This window comes from Zootoca vivipara, chromosome 5 (assembly GCF_965207765.1).
Source record: "Zootoca vivipara chromosome 5, rZooViv2.hap1.1, whole genome shotgun sequence".
Lineage (NCBI taxonomy): Eukaryota > Metazoa > Chordata > Lepidosauria > Squamata > Lacertidae > Zootoca > Zootoca vivipara.
In genome coordinates, this window is record NC_142588.1 from 61140360 (window position 1) to 61156504 (window position 16145).

At 43.0% G+C, this 16145-nt stretch overlaps 1 protein-coding gene across 3 annotated transcripts in view; it reads right to left on the minus strand.

The window, feature by feature from the left end:
- EPHB1 (EPH receptor B1) overlaps positions 1-16145 on the minus strand; it is a 348341-nt gene that overhangs the window by 244302 nt on the left and 87894 nt on the right. For all 3 annotated transcript variants that reach the window (XM_060274588.2, XM_088670750.1, XM_060274587.2), the window contains exon 2: positions 289-353. In XM_060274588.2, coding sequence (XP_060130571.1) covers positions 289-353 — 65 coding nt within the window. The remainder of the gene's footprint in view (positions 1-288; positions 354-16145) is intronic.

Below are 16145 nucleotides of genomic sequence, written 5' to 3' on the forward strand. Positions count from 1 at the left end.
ATATATATATATATATATATATATAGTGTGTGTGTGTGTTTACAGGAAGAAGAAACATTCTACCCATTATAGCAGTCCAACTGTCGAGAAAAAAAGATACCTAATATCGTTGCCATTGTTTGGGTCAACATAAAAAAGAGAAATTAAGTCTTTTAAAGCAAGGGTTTAATTCAAGCTGACATACACATGAAATTATTACCTACATGAATAATAAAAGAGAACAACCCCCCCCCACCAGACCTCCAAACAACCAGTGGACACACAGGAACATGTCAAATATCCACTTACCCCTGAAGGTGGGTTTGCTGTCCATCCAAGTTCAGCTGTGGCTGTCCGAGTATCCATTAGGGTTTCTGAAGTGCACCAAAAAGAAAAAAAGAGAGAAGAATTACTAAGCAAATCAGAAATTGGAATAAAATTGCAAACACACTGCAAAGATTTATCTGGAGATATATGTTCATTCTAAACCAATAGAAAACTATCCCTGCTGAAAGTAGAAACAGGTTTAGGCACTTACTGCGATTTAGGAGTTTGGCTACATAACAGCAAAGAGTTTCTAAGCACTTTAAAGAATGCTATTATGGTATGTGCTTTCACAGATTAGAGTCCACTTCATCAGGCGCATCCAATGAAGTGGACTCTACTCCATGAAAATATCTGGCATAATCAATTTATTGGCCTTTATGATGCTACAAGACTCTTGTTTTGCTACAACTAATAGCTACCTCTATGGAAGTCAATGCAAAACGTGCACATTCATTTAGTTCAGAGATTTTAAGGGTCCAGTATGCTCTCCAGACACTAGCTAAGGATTATTAGGTTTTAAAATAAAGTTGACATCTCCCACCAGCAAGGACTTTATCCAAATGCACTCGTTCTGTTATCACAAGGATTTCCATGTTCACAATGGAACTCCCCCTCCTCTCCCTGTGCACACCCCCATGCCCCTCCCCTAATCTGCTCCAGAGGATTGAGAGGGAACGCAGAACAGATTTAGAGGGAGAGGAAGCTAAACATCTTTGCACTGATGAAACAAGTACACTGAATGTCACCCACCATGCACACATGCTGCTCTGATGGTATGAGGCCATCAGATGAGAGAGAAGCTAAAAGATCCCTCAAAGGGTCAGATTGGCCGCAATCTTTTGCCTTTTTCCAGAATGCACACAAGACTGCAGTATAATGTGGGGTGATTTTGTATTTTAATTTTTTTTTAAAAAAAGCTTACTGCTTCTTTTATTTTTAAGTTGAACTGTGCACGATGTGAGATCCTTAACAATGGAATCAATCACCAAGAAGGTGATGGGCTCTCACTGGAGGTTTTCAAGCAAAGGATGGACAGACACCTGTTGGGGATGCTCTAGCTAAGGGCTTCCTGCATGGACCAAGTGGTTGGATCAGACGGAACAACAAGACCCCCTCTAACACTGTGATCCTATGAAATCAATAGGGTTTAGATTATGCCATAGTGAACTTGCCCCATTGCTTTCAGTGGCAACTGAGTCCAAGTAACTGAGTTTCAACCCAATTGCTCTTTTGCCACACCTTGATTTAAAGGAGCTAGAGTAAAGTTGATTGAGGGACTGAACCTAACCAGAAGACAAATGAATTTTGACCATTGGCACCCATTTTATATATGCTTAAATGCAACTGAAAATCTGGATGGCCTGGAAATTGTTGCCAGTCACTGTGGGCTTCAGCTCTATGTGACCGAGTTCACGCTGCATTTTCTCTACATCACCTCAAACACAAAAGGCTGACCCTAAGGCTGGGTCTTTTAGCCAACACTTCCAAATAAAGTATAGCCTTGGTGCAGAGACCTGAAGTACATAGGTGTAAGATGCTAAGTAACCCCCTTCCCCGCAAAAAAATAAAAATAAGATCAATGGATCAGCTTAAATTCTAACACTTCAGTTTAACAGGGCTGTTGATTGGTCAATTAGGCACCAAAATAATTGCCAGGCTTCAGCATCCAGAGCCCTTTTGAAAGTGTGGTCCAAGTAAAGGACTCAGATTCCCTATTATCTTAAACCCGTATCTCCATTATCACATCTCTAACATTTGAATGTTACATATTTTTTTTAAAAAAAACTGAAATGTAACTAGCATAATGAATTCAAAATGCCAGACTAGAGGATATAAATATGCCAGTTACTGCAGCTCTGTTCCCAAATTGCTTTGTTTTGCCCAGCAGTGAAGAGGATGCATGTAGTCAATTATTGGCTTTTCCATGAATAGCTGGTGGCTGACTGACCAAATCTGTAATATATTTCCCTCCCCCCTATTGTCTATATTGGCATCTGCTAGATATATTGATTTGTTGGTTATATGTGTTGCCCATGCTGGCAAAAAACCAGAAGCATCAATATCAAACAACACTATTAGAATGTGTTATCAAATTTTATTTCTTTAAGGGCAGATTTTTGGTGTCGTTTTTTTGTTTAACAAAAGCATGGGTGAGCTGTAATACTGTTGATATTTTCCCAAACTCTCATTTTTAAGAGTAACAATAATAGCAGCAACAACAAAAACATAGAGGGACAGATGGGGAGAAAAATCTTCCAGGTTTTATTTATTTGTTTTCAACAGATTAAGTTGCTTGTCTACTGCAATTCCACCAAATGTTGGAAAAAGGAAATTACAATTGTCACCAGCATCTGGCCAAGCAGTTCCCTGTTTGTCCTTCCTGTGCATTTCCTCGCTTTACACCTCGCAGCTTAGAAACCTATAATGTTTCAGATCACCACCTTTCACCCCAAGGCAGAAAGTTTCAAACTTTGTGAAATCATCCACATCCTTCTAAACGTACTTCATTTTAAGCAGTGCGCTATCTCCCTCCAAACCAATTCCCTGCAAACCCTTGTGCCACCTCCCACAAAGCCCCCGTTCAATGCATTGCCATCTTCACAGTCTATTTGTTATTCAGACTCAAGTAACCAGGGTTTTGTCAGTACGGAAGTTACAACACCACTCTTCCCCTTCAGTAATCCCCTGAAGACGTGGCTGCATTTGGACAGCATGTTAAACCGTGGTTTATCAAAATGGGAATGAGCCTGCGTGAGCCTCAGACTCACATGCTCTCCCCCCTATTCCTCCAGAGAAGCCATAGTGAGGTAGAAGCTTTTGCTTCCATTTTTTAATTAAACAGAGGCTGTGACATCATCTGAACCCAGCCAACTATGGTTAATTTTAACTGTGGTATGGTTGAAACCAGTAAACTTCAAGAATTGTGAAACTGGCTTGCTTCAACAAAGTATAGTTAAGATTAACCACTGTTTAGGGTTCAGATGTAACAATAAACTGTGGTTAACCAAAAATGGAAGCAAAAGCTTTCCGTTTCCTCCTCCCAGTCATGCCACGGGAGAGGGAATGAGCCCAAGGTTCACCCAGGCCTATTCTTACTGACTTCAATACAAAGCTAGTGACTCAAAATGTTGAAAGCTCTGAGCCCTTTAATTATCGGTAGATAGAGAGGTGCTACCTGGACTGGATTTTGATTGGCCATCCTGGCTTTTCAATGTGTATGTCAAGCAGGAATGTTGATTCCCCCCCCCCCAGATAATTAAGAAGTAAATGAGTAATGGTAAGGGGAGAGAAACTGCTCATGGTGTGTATCTTCTGAGCAGATATCAAAACTGAGTTGCAGCAGCGCTGAATAAACATAGTCATTACCTGCAGTGGCTCAAGTAGTCTTGAAGAGGAAATTTACAAGAAAATACTTCACAACAACCTGCCAGTAATGCATTAGATGTTGGGTGGCCTACCTTCAGCCCTGCGTTCTACCAACAGTTTGGAAAGCTCCTGTACCAAATCCAAAAGTGTAGAAAACACGAAGAAGGGCACAAAATGGCAAACAGTTCTGTACACTCCTGTTGCTCCTCCCTTCCCTACATAGAACAGGCGGTTCTTGCCACAAACTGGTGTTGTTTTTTCACATCTGCAGTGCAGACAATGCAGGTTTGGTGCAAAACAAACCCAGGGTGATAATCTTGTTTTCAGATATTGGCTGAACTGTATAAATGTGTGAGACCCCTAACTTGACATGCTCTGAGTTGCAACGGATGACCCATGATGATCTTTTCGAACACTGAAGGTGTGTTCATATCAGCTATGTCCTTGCATGTACCGCTAGTCATTTTCCACAGATTCCATCCTGAGAGCTGGTACAGTCTGCACCTGATCCCACGTGCTTCCCCTCCTGTGGACTCTACTAAGTTTGGTTTGCTCGCTTGCTTGGAATGTCTGCCAGATATTGTGGGAAAATCTTTGCCTTGCAAGACTGTGGCCGAAAACGGCAAGTTGCAGGGCACCTACTTGCAGTTAAATCCACTGATGAATGAAGTCAACATTCTGCAACATAAAGTAGCCTTCCTTAACCATGAGGGCATATAAGCATGCTAATCTCCAACAGGCAAGGATACTTCCTTGTAGCTGGCAGGGAGGAGTCTACCCCACCATTTCAAGTCATAACTTTCCCTGCAAATGCGTCTAACTCACTAAACAAGTAAGCCTGCTTACCACTTCACACAGCAAGCATTTTTATAACACACAAGTAATTTCCCTGCAGCTCTGTAGACCAGGGGTCAGCAACCTTTTTCAGCCATGGGCTGGTCCACCGTCCCTCAGACCATGTGGTGGGCTGGACTATATTTTGAAAAAATAAATAAAATGAATGAATTCCTATGCCCCACAAGTAACCCAGAGATGCATTTTTAATAAAAGCACACATTCTACTGATGTCAAAACACCAGGCAGGCCCCACAAATAACCCAGAGATGCATTTTAAATTAAAGGACACATTCTACTCATGTAAAAACACGCTGATTCCCGGACCGTCCACGGGCCAGATTGAGAAGGCGATTGGACCGCATCTGGCCCACGGGCCTTAGGTTGCCTAAACCTGCTGTAGTCATATGAACCACAAATGCACCTGTGGACCATGGCACGATGTTCATAGGAACAGGAGGATAACAAACCCGCTAGTGCAATCTCAGCCTAAGGGCCAGCAATCTTGCTGCAACAGTGGATCTGTACTATTCAACCATCATTCCCCCCCCCCCCCCCGCTTTTTTTTCAAGGGCAATTGGCTGTGACCAATTGTAGGCCAGGCTCTATTTAAAACAACAACAATTGTTGTTGTCAAAAGGATTTTCCCTCCTCTGCCTTCCCTTCCTGTCCAGCGGTTCAGCACGCTTCTGACTTGCTTCCCCAGAGGACGTTTTTCTGACTTAGCACTGACACAGGAATGTACTTTTGATAAACTTCAGCCAGACTGCAAGGTGCTTCCTCCGCAAGCAACCCTTTTGCGCACTCCAGACTTGGCAGTGGCAGTGTTCTTTGAAACTGTTGACTTGTGCAGGCAAACAAGAGAGGGGGTAAATATTCCTGCTGAACAAACATGTGTCGTGTGTCCCCCAATCATCCCCTGCTACAAGAAGCAGGGCGGCCGGGGTGGGGTTGGTTGGTGTTGCCTCCTTCACAGCTCATCTTCCCTATCTGTGCTATAGTGCATGACTTGTAATACACAGGGGGATTAGTGTTAGCAGCCGCAGCTTGTCACACAGCTTTGCTCTAACATGACAAATGAGTGCTTGGTTCTATTACTGTGCGGGTTTTCTCCTTTTCTTCTTCTCTTTAGTTTGCTCAGCCTCCTCTCAGCCCCACTCATTTATGCTGGATAAAAGCTTCTGAAGACGGTGGATTAGAACCTGACCTCTGGTAAGCCTCTCCAAGGCAGGGGAGGATGTTACCTGGTCATGGGTCACACCTGTAGTCAATTAGAGTGCCCTCTGTTCCAAGGCTCCATACAGAACATCTGTAGAGCGTTAGGCTCAGAATTTCTCTCCCAGTGACGCACTTCATTGTGTAGAAAGATGGTCTCTTTTGCTTCCTTTCTTTGACTCTCTTTTTTAAAGTAGATACAAACAGAGAGAGAGAGAGATTTTACACTGGCCCTGCTCCCATACCTATAAAAGCTGCCCGAAATGAAGAAATTAAGGAGGTGAAGCTTTTTTTCGGCATGTGGAGATAAAAGACAGGGAGGGTTTCAAAAGCAGGATTTCTTCATCGCAGGCTCCTGTTGGTAGAGAAGCAGGGCCAGTAAAAAGAGCTAGCAAACCCCCCCCCCTCTCTCTGCCAGAACTCACCAGAGATTAATTTCTAAAGGGAAAGATTCTGGATGTGCAGTAAGCCACATCCTTGAATTCAGACAGCTCTGCCCTTTACTCTCAGATATGTGGAGTGCCTGTGTGTGTGTGTGTGTGTGTGTGTGTGTAATTGGAATTTTGAGATGTGCATGATAATTTCACTGCCACAGCTTTATTGCCCTTTAAGAACCGACTTACAGGCAATTTGTTCCTCCACACAGTTCCTTCCATTTATGCACATGCACACCCCTATGAAGTCAAAGTGAAGAAGCCAGTGCCAGGGAGTTCCTCTGCACAGAAATAACGGCAGGCCCCACAAATCATAAATGTGGCTTGGGGAAAACTGAGCATTTCAGAATGAATAAAGCGTGTTTGGCATTGCTCTTGAGATTTCAGGATTGACTTTTCCAAATCCTCAACCTGTTCTAAAGGGAGATGCATTTTTGCAAAGGAGCCAGGTACACAGGGGGTAATTCTGGACCTTGTTTGGCCCATAGACAGACAGTAGCTGTGGCCAGGAGGACTTTGGCACATTTGTTTTGAGCTGCCTTTCCCAACCAGGTTCTCTTCAGAGGTTTTGGACTACAATTTCCATCATGCCTGACCATTGCCTATGCTAGCTGAAGCTGATGGGAGTTGGACCCCCAGATAACTGGTAGGTACCAGATTGGATAAGGATACTTTAAGCCAGAGGTGAGGAAATGCACACAGGCCACATTTGGCCCAGCTCAAGTGCCAGATTTGACCCTCAAGGCCTCTTCTCTCAAACTGTACTCATTTGCCCCATACCCACCATCATATGCCTGATTAATGGGGACAGCTGAAAAGTGCTGACAGCAACCTCCAATGGGACTGGCTATGCTACAGAGTTCACAATCCTTGCCCAAAGTTGGGTTGCTATAAGTGCAAAGGAAGTCCCTCTGCAGTTGCAGCTTGAGCTACATCCACAAAGGATTTTCTCTAACTTTGTGCCACCTGATGGGATTGTGATTGACAGGTGGGTGCACCCACCCACCTGTCAAAATGGCCTGCAGTAGGTAGAAGAGATCAGAATCTGGCCCGTTCTGTTTCCCACCTTATCTTAGACAGACATGGGTGCTTTGTTGGTGGTACTTTACCTTTTAAAAAATGGAATTTTAACATATTCTAATTTTGATGGTATACCATGTGTTCTTTGCTGAGAATTACCTAGTGAGGGCCCAGTACTAAAAGGCAGTCTAAAAAATCATTTAAACAAATAAAGTTATTATTGATTGATGCTAGTTGTTGTAAGCAACCTCAAGTGCCCTGTATTTAAGCGGTGGTTAATTTCATCAACAGATAAATAAGTTTCTCCATCACTAGTTCCTGCTATAAACAATCGTGAGTTTCAGAAACAGTGGTCTGCTAGCCAAGCCGAAACTTTGCAGTGAGACCAAGTTCTGCGTCAACTCCTAAAGTGCCACCTTGGCCGCGTGTGCATGTGGACAACAAAGAATCTGCGAGGACAATCAATCACTGGTGGGGGAGAAAAGCAGTGAGAAAGGTGGTCAGGGGCCAGTGTAAAATTACTTTTCTCAGCTTGCTAATGAGAGGATTACAATGGATCACAGCCTGAGCATCATTAATCAGACAAGAAGCTTCAGAGCCATCTCTATTCCCCTTCTATGCCTCCCTCTTTCACTCCCAGCAGCTCTTTCATCTGCTTTGTTGTTGTCAGATGTTTTACGCCCCCACCCTCCGTCTTTCCATCCCGCCCTCATATCCCCAATTTCCTTCCAGCTTTTCTCCATCCAATCTATTTTATGTATTTCCTAAACAGTCTGTTTCTAACTCTTTAATTAAAAACCCTAGCACCATTTTCTGGTTTGTTGATGGGGTGGCAATGCCAGACTCCACCCTGAAAGATTCCCTTTCAGGATCTTTTTCTTACATAGCAGCAGATAATTTAGCCAAGAATTTACATAAAGTTGGGTTCCTTTCCTCCCTCCCCACCCTCCGTATGACAACACTAGTTCCCAGGAGCAAGCCTGGCACCAGTACAGGAAATGTGTTCACGTCTATTGCTGGATTGTTCTCTGCTGATGAGCACAAACTGGGTTTCTCCCAAGGTCCTTGGGGAGCTTCTGAGTTTGACAAAATGCTCCACTTGTTCCTGCTCCTGTTTTGCTTTGGCATTTTATTTTGTTAATCATTTTAACATGTATTCGGATTTTTAAAGTTTGCAAGCTGCCATGGAAATCTTTTTAATTAAAAAGGAAGGATTTCTTTTTAAAAAAAATGTGTGTATTTTAAAAAATTGTATACCATGATTTTGTTTAAAAGTATCAAGGCACTTTATGATGATTATTATAGAATAAATATTGCACACCAAAAGGAAAACAGATCACCAGCTGACTATCTTAGGTCAGGGCTGGTGAACTTCCAAATGCTGCTGAACTTTCAGCTCAATCTGCGCAGGCAGTGTGGCCAATGGTCAGGGTTGATGAGAGTTGTAGACTAGTAACATCTGGAAGGCCAGAGGTTCCCCAGTCCTCTTTTAAACAAACTAGTAAAACTAACAAACCCATTAATAAGTCATACACACACAATGTCTGGTGCCGTTTTAAAGATTTTCTTTAACATGTGTTTTTTCCGCTCGAACAAAAAGTTAGGTTGCTATCCACTTAGCTGTACACACCATCCAGAATTTACTTCCAGCATGAAAACTAGCAATCAGCATACACCAACAAAAGCATTAGAACCATTTTCCAGGATAGACAATGTGGTGCTAGTCCAACAAGCATACTTGGCAAATGAGGTCCAGCACTAGGTACAGTGGCGAAGCTGCATGCTCCGCTACCAGGGGCAGAGAGCAGACGGGGGCATGGCTGGCGCCCCCGGGGGTTTGTCATGCGTTCTGGGGGCATGATGTGCCGTCTGTGGGGGCATGGCACCTGGGGCATGGGGGGGTGCGCGGCGCGTGGGGGGGTGTCACGATGGCACCCTACTGGATTAGTGGTGCCGGGGTCAGACCGCTCCCTCCGCACTCCCGTTCTTCCACCAGTGACTAAGGTAGACCTTCTTTATTCACCAACAACTTGGACACCTAACCAGAAAGCAGGAACTGTACCATTCCAAGAGATGCCACCAGAGACCAGGGAGCAAGGCTAAAGGCCCCCAAAGATAGAAGACAATATGTTTGGCTTGTTTCACGCAGATCAAAAGTTCAGCCAAGTGAGTGATACACTTTTGCAGAGGAATCATGAGTTAGTCAGTGCAGAGGCAGCTGCTTTGAAAAGGGAAATGTCAAGCACCAACATGAGAGATCTAAAATCCTTACACCACCAAAAGTTCAGCATATCTCTCCATTCTGTAAAATGCCGACTATGCAGAAGCTGTGCCAGAAATTGCTTTTCTGTTTGGACTAGAAAAGCAACAAAAGCCAAGAGGAAAAACAATACAATTATATCCCAAGAAACAAAAAGTCTTGAGTAATGGAGCTGGCTAAACTCTAAGGCAGCTATCCCCAAACTTCGGCCCTCCAGATTTTTGGACTACATTTCCCATCATTCCTGACCACTGGTCCTGTTAGCTAGGGATCATGGGAGTTGTAGGGCAAAACATCTGGAGGGCCGCAGTTTGGGGATGCCTGCTCTAAGGGATTCGCCACCCATTCCAGCCAAGCAGAGTTATTATTTGAAGTCATTAGCCCATCAGGCTTCAAAGTTATTCCTACCACGTGTGTCAAACTTTGAATGGCCACCTGCCCCGATTGAAGGAGGAAAGTCATCTGTTTGGGGGGTGAGAAAAGAAAGTTTTCTCGGAGCTGCTGATCAACAGTGAACACCTAGACAGCAGAATAAGCAGGTAAACAGGTCACATGATCATAGGTTTCCACACCATTATGAGATTACTATGTTTCTGTTTAAATTATGGCAATTATTTTTAAATAAAATTCCACCCATACAAATTAATTCATGCTGATTTTATGCAAATTGCTCCTGCTTTTAATGATGCATTTCTTCTTCTTTGGTGACGAGTCCTCAAACCTGAGGAATGGAGAACTTGCAGAATGTCCAGACACATACTTTAAACTGTGTAACTCAGTTTAAAAAGAATTGCCAGAATACTGTTCAAACATAATGAGAATAGGGACCTGCAATGGATCCATAGCCTTAGGAGGAGGAGTCCTACTCCAAGTTTAACCCATTCTGAAATAGGATAAGTGCTCAGGCATGTGTGTGTGTGGGGGGGGGGTGATATTGAGGAATGGGGAGGAGGCAAGAAAGACACACAGCAGGACCTCCTGTTGCACTATACAGAGTACTAAAAGGCTCAGGTTTAGGGCTGGCTGCCAATCTTTCTCTGTATAGTAATGGAGGGATGTGGTTCCTCCAAAAAAAAAACCTGTATGTAGTTCAAGGAGGAATGGGCCTTCTCGGTAGTGGCGCCCGCCCTGTGGAACGCCCTCCCATCAGATGTCAAAGAAATAAACAACTACCGGTATATGACATTTAGAAGACATCTGAAGGCAGCCCTGTTTAGGGAAGTTTTTGATGACTGACGTTTTAATGTATTTTTAATCTTTTGTTGGAAGCCGCCCAGAGTGGCTAGGGAAACCCAGCCAGATGGGCGGGGTAGAAATAATAAATTTATTATTATTATTATTATTATTATTATTATTATTATTATTATTATTATTGGGGGTTAACCTCATCATTTGGATCCTCCCAACTTTACCCCCAGCCCATGATACTAAACTGTTAGGGGGCTTGAAAACAGACAATTCTTCCCCAACTTTCACTTTTTAAAATTTACATCCATGGCAGGTTCTTCTCTTCCAAACAGATAGGCTCTCAGCCGCCTGTTAGAAGGAATGGTATTGGAGCCTCCTATCTCCTTTGTTGAATTAAAAACAACAACACCCTTGCTATTTCTATTTTCCTGCAGTTTATCATTTTAATTGATGAAACTCCATATGTTTGTCATGCAAGGGCATTTCCATTTCCTACATCAGCAGCAAAACATAAAACCTACATAAGATAGACTATGTGCACAATTTAAAAAAATAAATTGCCTTCTCTCACACATTAACAGTATTCACACTTTCACACAAATAGCATAAGTGGGTTCGAAGGCGCTGCTAACATGATGCGAGAAAACACTTTTAAATGAGTTGTAGATATTTAACACTAAACTAAGGCTCCAATCCTAAGCATGGACTTTGGTTCTGAGTAAATACATATATGGAGATTTGGACTGCACAAGAGAGAAACTTCAGAAGTACTCCCATGTGATTCTGACCACAACCAAAGACAGTGATTTCCCCAGGATGGGCCATTGACCATCCTTGCCAAGACACCCAGGTGAAGTCCTTGCATGACAGCACCAGAGTTTCAGAGTTATGTCTTTCCAATCAAATGTTTCACATGATATTTCCTCCTAAAATAGGTTCACAGTTCCTTCACTGTGCCTGCTGCTATGTCCCCATATGCTGTTCCTGCTGGGTGCTCCAGAGATTCTTCAACACGTGTTTCAGCTCTGGAGGGAGTCTCTTTAAGGAAAGACTTTGGGAGGTTTTAGTCACAGAAGCCAATTGTGGTGTCTGTCCTTCCTCCACTACAGAGTCCTAAAACAATTCAAGAGATTCTGCTGAATGAAGCAGCCCAGAAGGCCAAAGCACTTGCTCAGAATTTATCAGAAGTAAACCATAGGAGGGGGGTATTGTACAAGCCTGACTTTCCTTCTGCTTTTACCCTCTCATTCCTGGTAATTTTATTAAGCCATAACTTGCCGGGGGGTGGGGTGGGGAGAATGTAGGATATACTCAGAGAACAAGATTGGAGGGACTGCTATCTTAGCATCCCAAGAGCTGGAGCTCAATGGTACAGCACTACGGTAGATCAGTGGGCAGGGATTCTGCTTTTGATGCCAAAGGTCCCAGATTTAATCCCTGGCATCTCCAACTAGGGTTGGAGAAAGTTCCTACTTGGAATCCAAAAGAGACATTGCCAGTCAGGGTAGACTGAGTTAGATGGGCCAATGATGTTACTCAGTAGAAGTCTGCTTTCTATGTTCTGTGGCTATTTGCAATTTCCACGGATGTTTACTCCTACACCTCAAGCGCTATAAAATATTGTTGCATGCCACCCTAATCTCCAAGCAGTGCGAGACTCCAGGAGTTCCAGATACTTGCCCAGGATTTGGTTTCCTTGGAATGAGGGACAGTTAAGACTATGAGGTCATTATGCTATATGGTTTATTTACACATATCCATATAACTTGAGCCTACATGCAGGGACACACAACATTAAAACCCCAGACAGTCTTGCTTCTCCCATAGTCACAGCCTTGGATTCTAGCAGAAATCAAGCATGGCTCTCCCTCTCTAGAAAGAAAGAAAGAAAGAAAGAAAGAAAGAAAGAAAGAAAGAAAGAAAGAAAGCTTTCTAAACTTTGGACTCGTGATCTAAAGCATGGCTTCCTGTTTATTTACCTTTCCTAGCAATTCTTCCCCATACTTGGGTATTCATGATCTCCAAGTGATCTGCCTCTGTGTGTGGTGCAGCAGTGTGTACTTAGGAACTGGCTGGCAGAGTTTGCTAAAGGGCTGGTTGGCTGCTCAGCCGTCGCTTTAGACAACTGAAGGGGCCATGGATGAGCTAGGCTCCATATAAGGAAGTATAATGAGGGGTAGATCTTAAATCCACCATAAACTGGAGCACTGCAATGAGAAGAGGGTTTGATGAGGAGATAAGTCAGTACGGTACTTTTTTGTAGTTGAAGTTTTGCAGTTCTGCAAAGATAGTTTATACTTTGGGAACGCAGAAGAATTGTAGCAAACTCCCCCCCCCTTTCTGTGCTTGAGTCCATGGTTCCCAATCCCAGGCTGCACATCATTGCTACATGTGGCTCATAAAGCCAATCCCTTTAAAGAAACTCGTTCCAGATGCCTGCCGGCCTGTGAGCTGCCACATGAGCTCCGGACTCCTGCTGTAAATACATGGGGATAAACGGCACGGTCCCTTTCCCCCAAATATCCAGCCTCGTCGCATTTGTGGGGAAGTACTATCCCACCCTCTGCCAGTCCTGAGCCACTCCTCCAGGGAGAAGAGGATTCTTAGAAGCCGCTAGGTTCTGCTAGAGTGAAGACTCTTCAGCTGCGTACAGTAGATTTTCTTTAATGGACACATTACTTTAAACTAAGCCTCCGCCATCTGTTCTACTCCCTAATTATCAATACAAAAACAAAGTCTACTCACAATTACACCAGTAACAAGTAAAGATGCCAGCAATTAAAATGCACGAACATACTCTTTGAGGAGCAGAATATCCATCTGTGATGTTATTCTCACGTTCCAGACACAAATCAGTTTGGGGGAGAGGGAAGAGGAGTGTTTGGGGGGGGGAGAGAGGAGGAATAGTTCAGTCCCAAGAGGAACAAAGCTTCTCACCAGCCTGCCTGCCTTCCTATATGTAGCTGCCTTTGAAACGTGGTTCTGCGGAAGTTGGATGGGCCCTTGTGAAAATTCCCGTTACCACAATCAATATGCCAGGGTCACTAAGGGCAAAGAGGTATAGCATACACCGCAAAGAGGAAGGTTAGCAGGAACGGCAAGGAAGAGTCAAATGCCAGTTGGTATACATAAGTGAGTGCACAACACCTCAAGCAAATCCTGCTGTATCTTAGATCTTCCGTTTCCAATCTTGCTGGGATATGCATTCTGCTTGAGGATTATTCCCTATGAAATAGAGGTAATCAGCTATGCTCCACTCCAAGGATTACATATCTGACTTACTTAGCCATAAATCCTACCGACTTCAGTGGGGCTTACTCACAGGTAATTGGGTATAGGATTGCAGCCCGCATCTCTATCTCAGATTTCCTTCATTGAGAATGAGTCTGACGGTTACGGGGAAGGAATGGGTAATATTTGCAGATGGGAGAATAATGGAACAAGACAGTGTCACGGCTGTTCTGGAAACTTGACAGATAACAGAGTCTAAGGAGCAAAAATGAAGCAGGAAACCATGGGCCTCTGGGTAAAGTTATGGGAAGTCATGGGAAATGTAACTGTGTGGGACTTAAGAGCGTGCTGCTAAAAATGTGGTTGATATTAATTAAAACGTTTTTTGGGGCAGTATTGATCTGGTAATGAATAATAAAGTTAGGGAATTCAGAATCTGTGTTTATTTCAGCAGCCCCTCACAATTTATGCATATCACACACATTTGAACAAACAAGAGAGAGAAAAAGAGAGAAAATATTATGGACTGGAACTTGTGATCCAAGGCATAACCTGAAAATAGGATCTGTGAGGCTCTGGATTCAAAGTGGTCCGTGACTTGCATCCATGCCATCCTATATCACCCCAGTTCAGGGCATTCCACTATTTACTGCTGGCAGAAGAGCCATTACTTCCTATGCTCCTTTCCACCCACTTTGGCAAAGCCGGAACCCCCACCCCATCAATGGGAAGCTGGTGGAGAGGTAATCGATGCCACCCTAATCCTTCCCCCACAAGTAATCAACATGGCAATGGGAATTGCGCTCCTAGTAAAAAAATACGTAAATAAATCCAGAAGCAACCATCCTGGCGATTTTGTTAACAGAAGGTATTTCAGTTTTAAAGAATTGTAACAAAAAGCACCTACAAAAAATTAACATAACTACTTAGATAACAAGTTACTGTTCTATGATAGGATACAAGGACTTAAGGGATGTGTGTGTATACATATTTCAGGTGTCGGTTTACTTCAGAACATAATGCCTACAAGCAACAGGAAGATTAGTCCAACCAAAACGTTTACACAATGTAATTGGCTTCTTATTCAATGAAATAATTATGAATAGATTTTGAGAGCTAATACGCCTCTTTTTACACTTTGCTCTCTTCATTTAATGAAAATTTTAATATAGGTTTGTTTAATTAAAAAAAGTCTACAGAGAGCTAGAACACTATTATTACAATCATTCAATACCTAATCAATTTGTATTGTGCCTTTCAATGTAGGCCTCTCAAACAAGGTGGCCTACAGTAAAATCAATACACCCTAATAAGAGATCCCCGCACTATCACATCTAGCAGTTTCATGTGGGTGTTGAATACTACAGAAGACAAGTCTCCTACATTACCACCCCCCTGCATAGTTCCCATGGGGCCCAACAGTAGTGTCCCAAGCCCACAGTCTAGTCAGATAGGGGCAAGGCCACTGGAAAGAAGTGTCCCCCTACCCCTAAACTAACCAGTGGAAGGGTATCATGGCTGATTATATCAAAAGCTACTAAATGATTCGGGTCATACTCTCCCATTATTCTCCCAATGGAGATCATTTACCAGGGTAGCCAGAGCAGTTTCAGTTGTGACGCCAAGCTGAAAAGAGTCTTGAACAAGCTTTCCCAAGTTCCCAGATGTTACCCCCAATTATACCATGTTGAAGGACAGTATATAACATACCATAACAATTTCATCACACACACACACACACACACACACACACACCCCTTCTTTTCTCCAAAAATACCATACCCACCAATAGGAAAAGCAGATAGACCAAAATAAAATCTAGTTCTTTACAACATTTGTGTTAAGAATCAGCACAATTTCACTTGGGCTTTTCCTTTTCTTAACTAAAGAAATGTGCACAATATTCCGGCCTTAAAGTCTGACAGGATTCAATTCAGCCTGATCCCCGACAGATTTGCTGCCGTACAAAGTGTGCAATGAAACTTTTCAGCAAGCCAACCCACACATATAATTTAGTTTCCCGTGTTTGTTTTTAAAAAAGTTTCGTTAGTTCTCTTTGGTTTTTTGTTGCTAGCTATTTTATGTATATTTGCTTTTGTAAATAGTTTTATGGATTTCAGCTGTGATTTATCTACGGTTTTATTATATACCCTGCTTTAGAGAGCTCTTTGCTTTGTAAGTCTTTCTAACTTTGCTAAATGAATAGATGTAACATGCATACATCCCAGTAGACCAATCACTGGCGTCCTTCAAAGGATGCCACGTGGACCTGCAGGAAGACTATTTCCAGC